A 13,647-nucleotide genomic window follows, 5' to 3' on the forward strand; every position below is an offset into this window, starting at 1 on the left:
TTGCTTCATTTATGGTACCCTGAGTAGTTGAAAACCGAGTAGTAGGGAAAAATTTTGTAAGGCTTTTGGTGTGTGTTGGTTAGGAAGTTCGTTGCTTGTTTTGTGGTTTAGACAGTAAAATGGCTGAATGTGGTAAGATTAATTTGAAGTTTCTGCATGATTTGCAATGAAAGTGGAAAACAGCATTAATTGACTGGTGTGTAAATGAAGGTTTACTCAATAGCCATTATAAGTGTCCTGTTTGAACAAAGGAAATGCGTATGGTCGAACGTCAGAAGATATCGGCACTACGGAAGATATTTTTATTCTTATTTTTGTGAATTTATGTGGTGATGCCAGTATACACATTCTAGTTCAGATAATTTTAGGAAGATTTTGGATGCTGTTACGGAATTTTATTTGACTGAAGACACGGAAATTTGTAAATAAGGTAAGTCGATATTTCCTTTGTGTAATGCTACGATGAATTTCATTTTTTATGTTATTTGATTGTTTGATTTAAAATGTAGTTTATAGAGATTATATATTTTTTATTGAGGATTTATTTATTATATATTAAGATTATATATTCGCTGCTCCTTTGACTTTTTAAGTGAAAATAGATCAATGTATACATGGACAAAGTTAAAGGAGCACGAATGCAAGTTTGTGCAATTAACTTATTATTATTTTTTTTTTTAATGAAAATAGGTCGATGTGTACATGGATACTGAGTTTATGCAATTCTTTGACTTTTTATTTTGGCTTTGTGTAGTAGCAATTTTCGGCACAAAATTCCCCACTACACAAAGCAAAAATAACAAGTCAAAGAATTGCACAAACTCAGTATCCATGTACCCCAAAAATCGCCAATTTCCGCTAAGGGGCACCCATAAATATATTTAAATATATTTTTACCCTATATTCTAATCAAGTCATCTACGAGAAATATTACATACATACAAACATTTATATATATATATATATATATATGAAAGAATAAGATCATTGTTGATTGAATTATTTCATGCTTTGAGTAGCGGTTACATAACATGCCAGAATGTTCTCGAAAGTACTGGTCTAGGGAGATGATCCTGAAATTGCTGAAGTTAATTAGTGGTTGCCTTTTCACGTGGAGCAAAGCCATCACATTTTTTATATTTTACGTATATAGTATATATTGTTTCATAAGAAACTAACATAAAGTTTAAATATTATATACAGTCAAAAGTCTTTAACATGGACTCATGGGGACTTCGGCGATTCCGGATTACAGATCATCAGTTTAAATCTGGTAAGATAGCATGCAGAAATTATAAAATTAAAAATATGAAATGGTAATTTATGAAATAAAGAGCAATTATGGTTTAAGGGTACCAAAATTTACAAAAAAAAGCTTAATATTTATTTGTTTACTTTATTAAACATTTCTTTCAACGCGCGCATACGCAAAGCATACATTACGCATAGTCGAAATTAGAAAATTGCAACCAGAAAACTATTTGATGTGTATTCTGATATTTATAATGACGAGGAATTTGATTTAAATCATATCAAAGATGGAGTACATCGAGATGAAATACTACATTTAGTAAGGAATTATAAGCTGAATAAAATAAAAATATCTGCTCTGAAGATGATGAGGATAGTGCTGACAGATCAACTTCCAGTTCATTGCGCGCCGCGACGTCACTCCCCCCCCCCTCCGCAGAGCAGACATAATTTCTTGTTCAGTTACAAAGTTCCACTGTTCAAGTCCTATAATTGCAATGTCGAGAATACCGACTAATTTGTCAAACGAAATTTTTTCGTTTTCAATAACCTCTGTGTCACTTTCTTCGCTATCGAAAGCGAATTATAATGATGAGGAATTTGATTTAAATCATATCAATGACTAAGTACATCGAGATGAAATACTACATTTAGTAAGGAATTATAAGCCAAATAAAATAAAAACATCTGCCCTGAAGATAAGGATAGTGCTGACAGATCAACTTCCAGTTCATTGCGTGCTGCGATGTCCTCCCCCCCACCCCCCGAGCAGAGCAGAGTGAAATTTATAAACAGATTTCGGAATGTTTAAAGAAACAAAGGATATGCCTTTATCCATTTGTTGCAGCAATTCCACTTTTTGTTTGATGGACATCAAAATATGCTTTCGTTTTGTAGATCCTTTGGCAGCTCCAGAATCGGAAATTCTTTTTGACATAATCGAAAGTTCAAGCTTACTTTTATAAAATTGCTCTAACAGTCTGCAAAAAATAATACGCTGGATCCAATTAGAAGATTAAGGAACAGTGCAATCTGCAACATTAACTGAATTAGAAAATTTTAGCTTAGCTTATATCGTCCATTATACATTAAACGTGCATGCGTAAACATACTATGCGCATGAGCACACGCATATTTGCAGCCGTAAAGGTCTTACGCGCATGCGCAGAAAGTTTGTGGCTTTGAGGTCCGGATTATAGATCATTCCGGATTATGGGTGTCCGAATTAAAGACTTTTGACTGTATATTGTTAATGCTTTTCTAACAAGAACCTTTTAGAGAATGGTAGGTGTGGCATAAATAACTGATTAAATTTTTAAAAAAATATTATTGATTATCTAAGATGATAGAATAGTTTGATGCATTCCCATGGTCATCAAAATTAGCAAACCACTGCTAGTGTAAGGAATACAGTACAAATGACTCTTCGTATATCACATTTAACCGGTTAGTTTTACATCTACATACTTATTATCTGTGAATTTTTACTACCATTTTCTGCTAACTTGAATTTACATACACTAAAAATCACATTTACAAAATATCACGTTTACGGCTCGGCTCATCGTGGGGAGTAAAAAAAAAATGCAATGGCGCCAACGGCTTCTTTCCCGAAGTGCCAACGGTTTCTCTGCGGATGAAACCAATTTGACATAATAATAATAATTCTGATCCAACTTAAAGCATTTAAGTAAATACATATTTAACAGTAATACAATTTGCGTAGATTGAGAACAAACACATTATAAAAAGATATTACAAATATCTTACTGAAATATCAGGATACTTCAAGAATAAATAATAATTTAAAGCACTGATAAAAGCCCCCGGAGCTTCACACAAATGAAAGGATTTAAATATTAAACTTTCAGATGGGACCAGTTCATAACTAGACAATATTTCAAAAAATTTACACCAAGCTTGAGTTAAAATCTCTAGGCGAATTCTATCCTTGATGTAGGGAATGACTAAAGCAGCTTTGTTAACATTTGACGTATGCTTCTGCCAGAGTTCACCTTTATCATTTAACAAGGATTTAACGTTGTTCAAAACTTCTTTCATTGTCATAAAATGTTCGTCCCGCCAAGCAGAATCTTTGAAAAGTGAATCGATAGATGGCAGAACCCATTCATCATTCTTAACGAAAGTAAATTTCTTTTCAAAATAGGGTTCAAAATTTTCATTTGTATTCATCCTCAAGAGAAGAGAGAAAAATAAATAAATAAATATATAAAAATCTTCCTAAATTGATATCTTTATTTTACTTTGAAAATTCGATTAATTATAAAGCCATCAAAGTAAGACGAATACCACGATAAAGTTTTGATATCTTTTAAATTCGACATAAAATAAACTATAAAAGTGAAAACTCAAACATAAAAACACAAGCGAAGAAACGCAACTTATTTTGCACAATTTAAGTCTTACACCCGCAATAATTATAACTTCAACTATAACTTTTATGGAGTGTGCACCACGTGTTGCAATAAAATTACCATTCTTCAATAAATACGAAGATCAGAATATTATTCTCAAATTTATGCAAACTAAACTATACTCTCTTCGTATATACTAAAAATCTAAAAATATACTTAATCTTTATCTAATATCTTAATTTGCAATATGACAGTAATTCTCAATCATCGTCACAATATATTTTGACTGCTAATATGCGCAGAATGCCTATGGAACTTTTTTTTATGTATATATTTGAATCTCGCACTGAGTTTCATTGAGCACAAAGTTTTCTCATTTTATAACTGAGACTCCAAGAGAGAAGTTTTACCTGATCCTCCCAGGCGTTTCGCCTCTCATCTCCTTTGCGCCCCTAATTTTGTAACCTGAACAGTCTGCATGAAATGACTGCAGTCTCAAAGTAGAAACAATTAAAGATTATATTCAAAAACTTGTCAGAAATTTCTTCTATTAATTCTCACTCATCTTAACCACTGCACCAGCTCTCTTAGATGTTCTCTTTTTCCCAGAGAAAAGCATAAATATTCATCTGACATTGTCCATCCCCAACATTTTTTACTCATACTACATTCTTCAGCTGCTTCCTGATTTGGACCTTCGAACAGAAACTCACCTTGTTCGTCGACTGATGGCAACCACTTGACTTTATCTTTCTTTTTTTTGTTTTACCGATGTTCTTCACCTGATACAGAGTAAAAAGAGGAACTGTATTCCGAAACTCAATTTCACTATATGTTTCTTAGTAGTAGTACATACATGACTTGAATCTGCCATTTTTTATGTAGGTTCATATATAGTAATTTTTCGTCTTTATTCCTGTTTTGTTTGTACATGTGCCTAGGCACAATGATATATTGTCTCTCATTATTGAACAGTAGACTTATAATTTTGTAAATGCTTTCTCCATCTTACGTATTCTAGTCTTTTTTCGGATATTCTTCGGAGAACAGCCATGGTTAGAGCTATATGAGCATTTCTAATATTAACGTATCAACTTATGGTCTCGGAACCCAGGTACCCTGGTGTTAGGACACCGTTTTATATTGGACCAATGTTTTATCCAAGGAGGTTAGAATAGACCTACTCTTCTAACCTCCTTGTTTTTATCAAGTTATCGATTACTTTTCCAGGATTTTCAGCATTCCTTTCCTTTTTATCTTTGAAAACAGATTTGTGTTTAGTTGTTCTCAAAATAATTAGCGTTTTATTTAGAAGCAAAGATTTTTATTTTTCTTATAATTTTTAGCTGAAAGGAGCATTAAGTCCAGAAGGGTTATTAGTCTCAAAACAAAATTTGTTTCGTTGAAACACTAGAAAAGTATGAATCATTATTTATTTATTTATTTATTTGATTATCTGATTTGATTTATTTGATTTGATGGGATAACAACTATATTTAATTAATTTTATTATTTCCCTGTACACTTTTCAAGAGATTTTGGTAGTTTGAAATTTAATATTTTCCTTTTTTGAAGCTAAGTAATTTCAAACAACAGTTTTAAGTAAGTAAAATTATTAATTAATTAAGTTATGGGTGAAAGCACTCCTGCATTTTCTAAACTGTTATATGTTTTGGCGGCAATGAGTATATGTGAAATTGTGTATAGTTTGTGTTTTCGTTATTTGGATGTTCTATATTTCCTAAGTGATATATTATGATGTATTAGGTTAGTAAAGTTTTATAAAAAGCAGTCGTTAAATATCATAATACATTGAGGATTGTGCTGAAAATGCAAAATATTCTTTTTTCCCTCTATTGACATCTACCACATGAAATTTTTTTTCTTATACATGTGGCTTTTAATGCTGTATAGTTAAATTTGAAAATTCTAAGTGGCATTTCCTAACCTTTTTGTGTTTAGATTTTTTTTTTTTTTTTAAATTTTTAGGAGAAATTTGAGAAGTCCAATTTGATCATGCCAAACTAAATTACATAATTTTCTTCTTTTTTATTTAATGCTAAATAGTCTTATTATTTATCTGGAATTATTTTATGTAATATAAAATTGCAGAAATCTATTATACGAAGTCATTTTATTCATAACGATAGTTTTTATTGATCTTCTTAGGAGTTGCGTTTTTATTGTTGAACTGTTGTTTTATGTGGCTTAATGGAAGCATATTTACCATCTGAAGTAGCTCGATTAGTTTTAGGTAAGAAACCATCTGTATTCTTGTCATTCATTTTAAATAACGTTCGATATGCAAAATTAATTATTGAAACATGCATTTGAAACTTTAAAACAATTTTTATTATAATTTTAGTGTATTGACTTTTATTTAAAAAGGTTATTTAGAGGAAGTTAAATGTACCAATACCTGGGAAACATTTTTGGTGGAAAGCCCTCATTTACAAGAATATTACCAATTGCACCAGCAAGGAATAAAGTATGCTGCAAATATTAATGGAAAATCTCTTTTAGGAATCCTTCAGGAATATCGATGCTTAATAGGTAAGATCATATTCTCAATTATAGTTGATCTCATTCTTATAGATTTTGTTTTTCTCAATTAAAAACATCAAGAGTAATTGTATTATTTAATGCTATTCATAAATGCGAGAGTTCTTAAATTTAAAAATATGTTGCATAGATTCATGGACTATCCATTGAAAAATAAATGCTTCCAAAATTATACTTTTTTTATGTTAAGTTTATTTTTGTAAGAGTGTGTAATACATATTGTAAGAATATATATAAGAATATGTATTTTGTAAGAATATGTAATGTATACTAGCATCACCACATAAATTCACAAAAATAAAAGTGAAAAATATCCTCCATAGTGCCAGTATCGTCCAACGTTTGACTATACGCATTTTCTTCCTACAAACAGGACACTTAATAATGGCCACTAAGTAAACCTTCACGGTTGATCTTTACAATATGGTAACTGATAGTTTAGCGACATTTTGGAGGCGATAAAGGTTACTACCTGGGACTTTGGTAATAATGTGAGCAGTACTCAGTTCCGATTACGCATTATTTTGTGTGGGGGAAATGAGAGATCATGGGATATGTCATGTGATATTAATGGACGAATTACTGTTCTCTAATCGGGAAAAAATCTGGCAATTTTGTATTTGGCTTTATTCTGTGTTGTGTGAAATAGTGTTTGTGAATTTTTGGATCCCATGACCGTAACTAAAGTGAATTCGAAATGGGTATTTAGTGGTATTGAAAAGGATAGTAATAAATGTTTTTTAAGGTTGTGCGAGAGAGAAATAAAGATGTTTTATTATGTTATTTATTTTACCTGGTATCTTGCTTTGAAAGATAAGTATATTTTAAAGATTCTGAAACAGAAGGAAGAAAAGTGTATCCGCCACGTAATCAAGATTCTGAAGAAGATTAGGTAAGTTAGTATTTTTAATTATTTGAGGATATTATTTTTATGCATTGTCGTAAATGTAAGGTGGAAAGGAATTTGGTATTATTGGGAAAATTGTTATTAGCAATGATTTAGTTTAAAGTAATTAGGATTGTAAGGTAATTTTTATTAATTTAATGTATGTGCTCATTTATATTTTAAGTAGTGTTTTTGAATTTAATTATATTTTAATGAAATGATAGTTATTTTGTGAATTTTATGTTTGTAGGAATTTGGTATACGTTTAAGTTGAAATAAACGTGTATGGAAATAATTTAAGTATTTGTAATGCTTGCGGTATGAATTCATTGGTGACGCGTATAATGTAATAGATGATTTAGAGATAAAAGTTTTTGGATATTCTATTTATTTTATATGTGGAAATGTTGATATTTGTAAAGGGTAAATACTTTTTCGCGATCATGTAATTTCATATATGTTCTTTTTACCGGGTTTAAAGATTGAGAAAATTGTCATGTATTTTCGTGAAATTTTTTTAATTTATGAGAAAAAAGCAGTGTACATGGATATAGTGAAGAGTGTGCGCAATGCCATTTTTGTGCAATTCTGGGATGTTTTTTTAAGTAAAAATAAGTCGGCGTGTACATGGTTTATGTGTATGTGTTATTTTGAAAAATGCGTAAGGAGGATGGTATTGTGCAGTTTTTCCTAATTTTGCAGTGAATATTTGTCATGATTAAGCAGTTTTGTTTGATAAAATTTCTAGCATAAGTGTAATTCGGCTAGTAGATTGTTGGAAGAAGTGTTCAGGAGATAAAAAGAAAAGAAACATGTCTTTACTTCGTGAAAACAAAATGGCGGCGTGGAAAAAAAATAGAGGGTTGCTGTAGGAGAGTTGGTCGCCAAATTTTCGCCAAAAAATCGCCAAGTTTCCATAATGTAAAGATCAACCACCTTCACTTACACATCAGTCAATTAATGCTTTTTTCCTTTTTGTTTTAAATTTTACAGAAACTTCAAATTAATCATGCTACTTTCAACCATTTTCCCATGCAAACCACAAAATAATAGCATACTTCCTAACCAGCATTCAGCATGCATAAGTCCTTACCCCAAATCCGACACAAGCTTTCCAAACCTTTTTCCGTCATTCAAATTCACCTCAACCAATTATGTTATTATAGGGTTTCCATAGCATTCAACTACTCAGGTTACCATAAATGAGACAATAACTTGGGGATAAATGAATTAGCAGCTTAACGATAATCCAAGAGGCATCCTTAAATCTACTCTAACCAAATAATTTTTTTTAGTGTAAGTTTTGAATGAAACTCTTATAAATTTTGAGGGCGATCAGACACAATTCCCTGTTCTTCATGCGAAACAAAAATTGTTTGCTTCTTTCTTGTCTGATCACACTAGTAATCAATAGCATTTTATTCAAAATCATATTATAAAACACCAAAATAAAGTTATTTTCTGTGTTTAAGTATATAAAGAATATGAAGTTGTCTTTGAACCATTAAGTGGTATATTTTTAAGATTTAAAGCCTTAGAAACTTTAAGAAGGATTAATATTAATGATTTCTCACAATCCAGTGATTTGACATACTGCTCTTATACTAGGGACAGTGGCGTCATACGAAATTAAATTGTGAAGATGAAGAGTTTTTACTGTAGGTAAAGTATTCAAAGAAATCACCATGTGAATTCGCAGCCACATATTTTTATTATACCTTTCTTTATTCCATCGAAACTTTTGAATGCAAATTACGAATGTCAACTAAATTATGATCCCAGTGACATTAATTGCAGTTTATTATAAAATACAGTCATCTGAACAAAGTTGCAAGTTTGCTAACTTTTCTGTCAGTCAGTGAAAGTATTGCTAGTTGCTGCATTGTGTAGGCCGAACATCATGAATGGGAACTCGGATAAACCGAAAGTTATGAGAATTGCTGTTTTGAGTATATCTTCCTCACAAACCAGAATTTGTTGATACACTGTAAAGTGGTCTTAAATGAGAAAACTATTGTTCCCACTAATATATAACTGCAATGTGTTAAAAATGGAAGAGGGTGTCTATCGGGAATCGTGATATTGTGTAACGCTCGATAGTCCCCCCCCCAAAGCCTTCAGTCACTTGATTTCTTTATAGCAGGATATAGTGGGCTCGAGCAATAACTCTTGGATGGTCTACATAAACTTTTTTGGATCCATTAATTCCTTTTTAGTTGCTTTTATTTAACTCCTTTTTAGTTGCTTTGAGATTTTTTGCCAATAACCTCCTAGCTTTAGGGAAAATAGGTGGGTGGACCTTTGGTTTCGATTTTATCATTTTGAACTTTATTGTTAATATTGTTTAGTTTTAGCAAATTCCGGAAATTGATAATAATATTTTATATGGATCATGTGTGGCATTTTAAATTAGAATATTATTATTTTGAAAACAAGGTGTTCCATTAATTGTTAACAATGCAGTGTCATCAATCAACTTGCAATTTTTGGAATCTATGCAAAAGGTTAAAATTTTGCTAGGAAATCCATTTGCTAGGTCTGTTCACTTCTGCAATTACAAAGAGCCACTTGAATGATGTTCTGAGTCCAAGATCAAGCTTAGTAGGTTTTTGCCATATGTTTTGATTTTTGTGCCATTTGAAGCAAATGTTTCTAATTTTGAGACAGCTGTTTTATCTGCATTTAATGGAAGAATAACAAATAATTCTGCCTTTGCATCAATTCAGGGGCATAGCTAGAGGGGGTCAAGGGGGAACATCTGTCCCTGGGCGCAGAATCCAAGGGGCGCCAAATTGATGTTACGACATTTTAGAATTAAATGTTTTCCATCCTTAGCAAGCAGTAGGGGGCACGAAATCTTCAGTTGCCCCTGGGCGCTGAAAACCCTAGCTACGACTCTGCATCTATTAAAAACTAAGTAACTGATTCTTTGTCGCTGATGTAAAGATGATTCAGCTCTACCATTTGTCAATGAGAGACGAGAGCTTTGTTTTTCGAGGTGTTTGTCTGGACTCCTGATGAGAAGTTACACGGTTGTTTACACTTAAATGACTTGTTGCTGAATTTTTTGTGTTAGCAACAGGTATTACTAGATTTGTTCCACCGTAACTTCTATCTCTTGATTTGGATCGAGAACGGCAATAATAAATCTCTGGATAAACTAAAAACTTATACACTAAGTTCACTGACCTGTTTTTATAAGCTTTCAATCAGTCCTGTGTTTATTGTTAGACGAGGTTGCAGCTATTTGGGGAGTAATAGAATTTAATTCCCAAATCTTATCAGCCGTTGTCGCCACCTTCGACAAATCCTCGCCACTAACAGGTAGAATGCTGCCTATAGTAACAGGTAGAGGTTGGAGCCTAATTATCTTTAGAAAGGTATCTGCTACTTTGATGCCTGCCAGATTACACATTTCGCACAGCAGCTGAGATGGTTTTTTTATTGCTGAATTCTCCTTGACTCGGTAGTTTTTGAGTCTGCATATAATGTAATTACTTTGTCCTTAATTGCCTGATGTTTACCATCTTTTGGTGGATTAAGCAAAATATCAAATATGTGTGACAAAATATCAGGTTAATGGAACTTATCACACAATCATGCTTTGTTTGGACAACAGTTATTTTTCATTTCTAAATTGTGCTGCTAGTTGATGGAACCATATTTTTGGATCAGGTTTCTAAAAATAATGAACCTTAACACTTACTCTGACAACAGTCATGGTTGTTGCATTAGCTTCTGTTACTTTACTTTCATTGTCGTCAGACATAGTAGAGTTAGGCATAACATTGGTTTTAGAATTAGGCTTTAACATATTTACAATTACTGTTATCCAGTTTTATTTTATTTTTTACACCTTAAACTTTCCATGAAAAGTTAAACTAGTTCCTTTTTCACATATTAAACTTTCCATGCTTAAGATTTACAACCATAAAGAACTGATTTATTTTGTGCAATATCAACTATATCATTAATAGCATTCAAGTAAAGCAGCATTTTTAGTACAATATATAGAAGAGAATTTTAATTACTAGAAAGCTGTCATGCAGTTTCTTTTTCTTGCATTTTATGGTTGGATAATAAATCATTTAACTGAAAATTGTTTGATTACAATATTCATTTAATAGTAAATCCTAAAGTGCATTCCATTAATTTATTTTGATTTCACTCTCAATGAATAATTTTGCTTTTCCAGTTAAAGATTACTTAGTGAAAACTAGTTTTTGCAAGTTCATTCAGTTTTAACAAATTTGCTACATCTTCGAAATTTTCAATAAATTTATAGACCCAGTTGGGATACATTACCACCAAAGAGTGAGTAATTACTTCATATTGCAATATAGAACAAAATTTAAAGTTGATTTTCACATTTCAGAAGTATTTCAGTCTTACGTATGCTCGGTATTTGATACTTTTCAGATGAATAAAAACAATTGAATCATCAAGTTTTAATGCAGTCCATGCAAATACAGATGCACAACAAGGTTGAAACTGCTACTGAATCCACTATCGAGCTCTAAAAAATTATGAGGCATTACCATGGCAGAGTAGCTCCTTACAACACTGTCCATAACACATATTTTTTATAACAGATGAACTATTTACAACATATGTATAATATCAATGACATCTTTTCTTTTACAGAAACATCATACATCTTTCTGGCATTTTACACTTCGTAAATAGAATTAGATCTCTTCAGGGTAAATGAGTGAATTGTCTAGAATGTAGAGAAATCAAATAACATTTCTCTGACTCTGATAAGATTAATATTTTTTTATTGATATATTAATTGATTCATATCGAATATCACAAACAGAAAATTGGTGATTGAACCTTGTGTTTTACGATGACTTGATGATGACGCAATAAATCAATGTGACTAAAGCAATGATGTGCAATGCAATGTGGATGTGGATGATGCGATAATGTGTGGAACAGTTTTCGGTGCTCTTCTATTATCGGGACAGATTCAGAAATGCATACACATATATGTGTATGTACATATGTATATGTATACATGAACATATTCACCCATTGATCCTTACATACATTTCTGAATCCAGTTCCGTTGACAGAAGGGTACCCAAATTTGTTTGAAATGATGAGTGATTTGAAATACAGATACTGATAGCATTAAAAAAAAAGTTTTAATGAAAGAGAAACATATCATTTTTGAAGATTTTTCCAGTTTTACATCCCTTCAAAATGGAAGTCTTTAGACATAGTAAAATTCATGGATTTGTAACATCTGTCTCTGTTATTTCACATAAACTAAATTAGATCCTACAATGAACATGGCAAATTCTCGCACAGCTGTGAATTAAATACCAGCACAGAAGAAGGGTGAAAGATAACTCTGCATTAATTAAAACTAATTTAACAGAAAGGCACGGACTTCGTGTGTTACAAAAACACCATCCACTTGCGGTGGAGATTAAATGTAGAATATAATGCAAGTCAAACCTGAAATAAATAGTGCAAGATCGCACTTAAGTTTATGCCTAAGAGGCGTGATACTAATCTGATAAGGCCAAGAGGCTTGCTAGCATGATCGCAAAATAACAACGAAACATGCACGTGGCTGGTGAAACACGCTCTGAATAAACTGATATCTTCACACATTTAAATAGCACTTCACTTAACTTAATTTACGTTCGGTTGATCTTTGAATTATGGTAACTTGGCGATTTTTTGGCGACCAACTCTGCTACAGCAACCCTCAATTTTTTTTTTCGCCACCATTTTGTCTTCACGAAGTAAAGACATGTTTCTTTTCTTTTTATTTACTGAACACTTTTTCCAACAATCTACTAGCCGAATTACACTTATGCTAGAAATTTTATGTAACAAAACTGCTTAATCATGACAAATATTAACTGCAAAATTGGGAAAAAGTCCACAATCGCAAACTCCTTGCGCGTTTTTCAGAATAGCACATACACATAAACCATTTACACGTCGACTTATTTTTACTTAAAAAAACATCCCAGAATTGCACAAAAATGGCATTGCACACACTCTTAACTTTATCCATCTACACTGCTATTTTCTCATAAATTACAAAAATTTGCACGAAAATGCAAAAAAATTCTGTGAATCTTTAAACTCGGTAAAAAGCTTATATATGAAATTACCTGATCGCGAAAAAGTATATACCCTTTCCAAGGATGAACATTTCCACATATAAAATAAATAAAATATCCAAAAACTTTTACCTCTAAATTATCTATTATATTATAAACGTCACCAACGAATTCATACCGCAGACATTACAAATGGTTACAAATACTTAGTGTCAAATATTTAAATTATTTCCATGCACGTTTACTTCAGCTGAAATGTATACCAAATTCCTACAAACATAAAATTCACAAAATAACTATCATTTAATTAAAATATCACTAAACCATGTACACGTCGACTTATTTTTACTTAAAAAAACATACCAGAATTGCACAAAAATGGCATTGCGCACACTCTTCATTATATCCATGTACACTGCTTTTTTGTCATAAATTAGAAAAATTTCACGAAAATGCATGAAAATTTTGTGAATCTTTAAATCCGGTA

General features: G+C 31.6%; 2 protein-coding genes across 3 annotated transcripts in view; one reads left to right on the forward strand and one right to left on the reverse strand.

Annotated features, from left to right (window-relative positions):
• aft (cap methyltransferase 2) overlaps positions 1 to 3,647 on the reverse strand; it is a 76,992-nt gene extending 73,345 nt beyond the window's left edge. For both annotated transcript variants that reach the window (XM_035356413.2, XM_035356412.2), the window contains exon 1: positions 3,022 to 3,647. In XM_035356413.2, coding sequence (XP_035212304.1) covers positions 3,022 to 3,444 — 423 coding nt within the window. In that variant the 5' untranslated portion in view covers positions 3,445 to 3,647. The remainder of the gene's footprint in view (positions 1 to 3,021) is intronic.
• Positions 3,648 to 5,264: 1,617 nt separating this feature from the next.
• Positions 5,265 to 13,647, forward strand: part of LOC118186331 (uncharacterized) — an 88,185-nt gene continuing 79,802 nt past the window's right edge. Inside the window, exons 1-3 of the mRNA XM_035356414.2 lie at positions 5,265 to 5,393; positions 5,796 to 5,880; positions 6,015 to 6,179. Coding sequence (XP_035212305.2) covers positions 5,838 to 5,880; positions 6,015 to 6,179 — 208 coding nt within the window. The 5' untranslated portion in view covers positions 5,265 to 5,393; positions 5,796 to 5,837. The remainder of the gene's footprint in view (positions 5,394 to 5,795; positions 5,881 to 6,014; positions 6,180 to 13,647) is intronic.

This window comes from Stegodyphus dumicola, chromosome 10, assembly GCF_044657685.1.
Source record: "Stegodyphus dumicola isolate Sdum_Otavi_A_Nest chromosome 10, ASM4465768v1".
Taxonomy (NCBI): Eukaryota; Metazoa; Arthropoda; class Arachnida; order Araneae; family Eresidae; genus Stegodyphus; species Stegodyphus dumicola.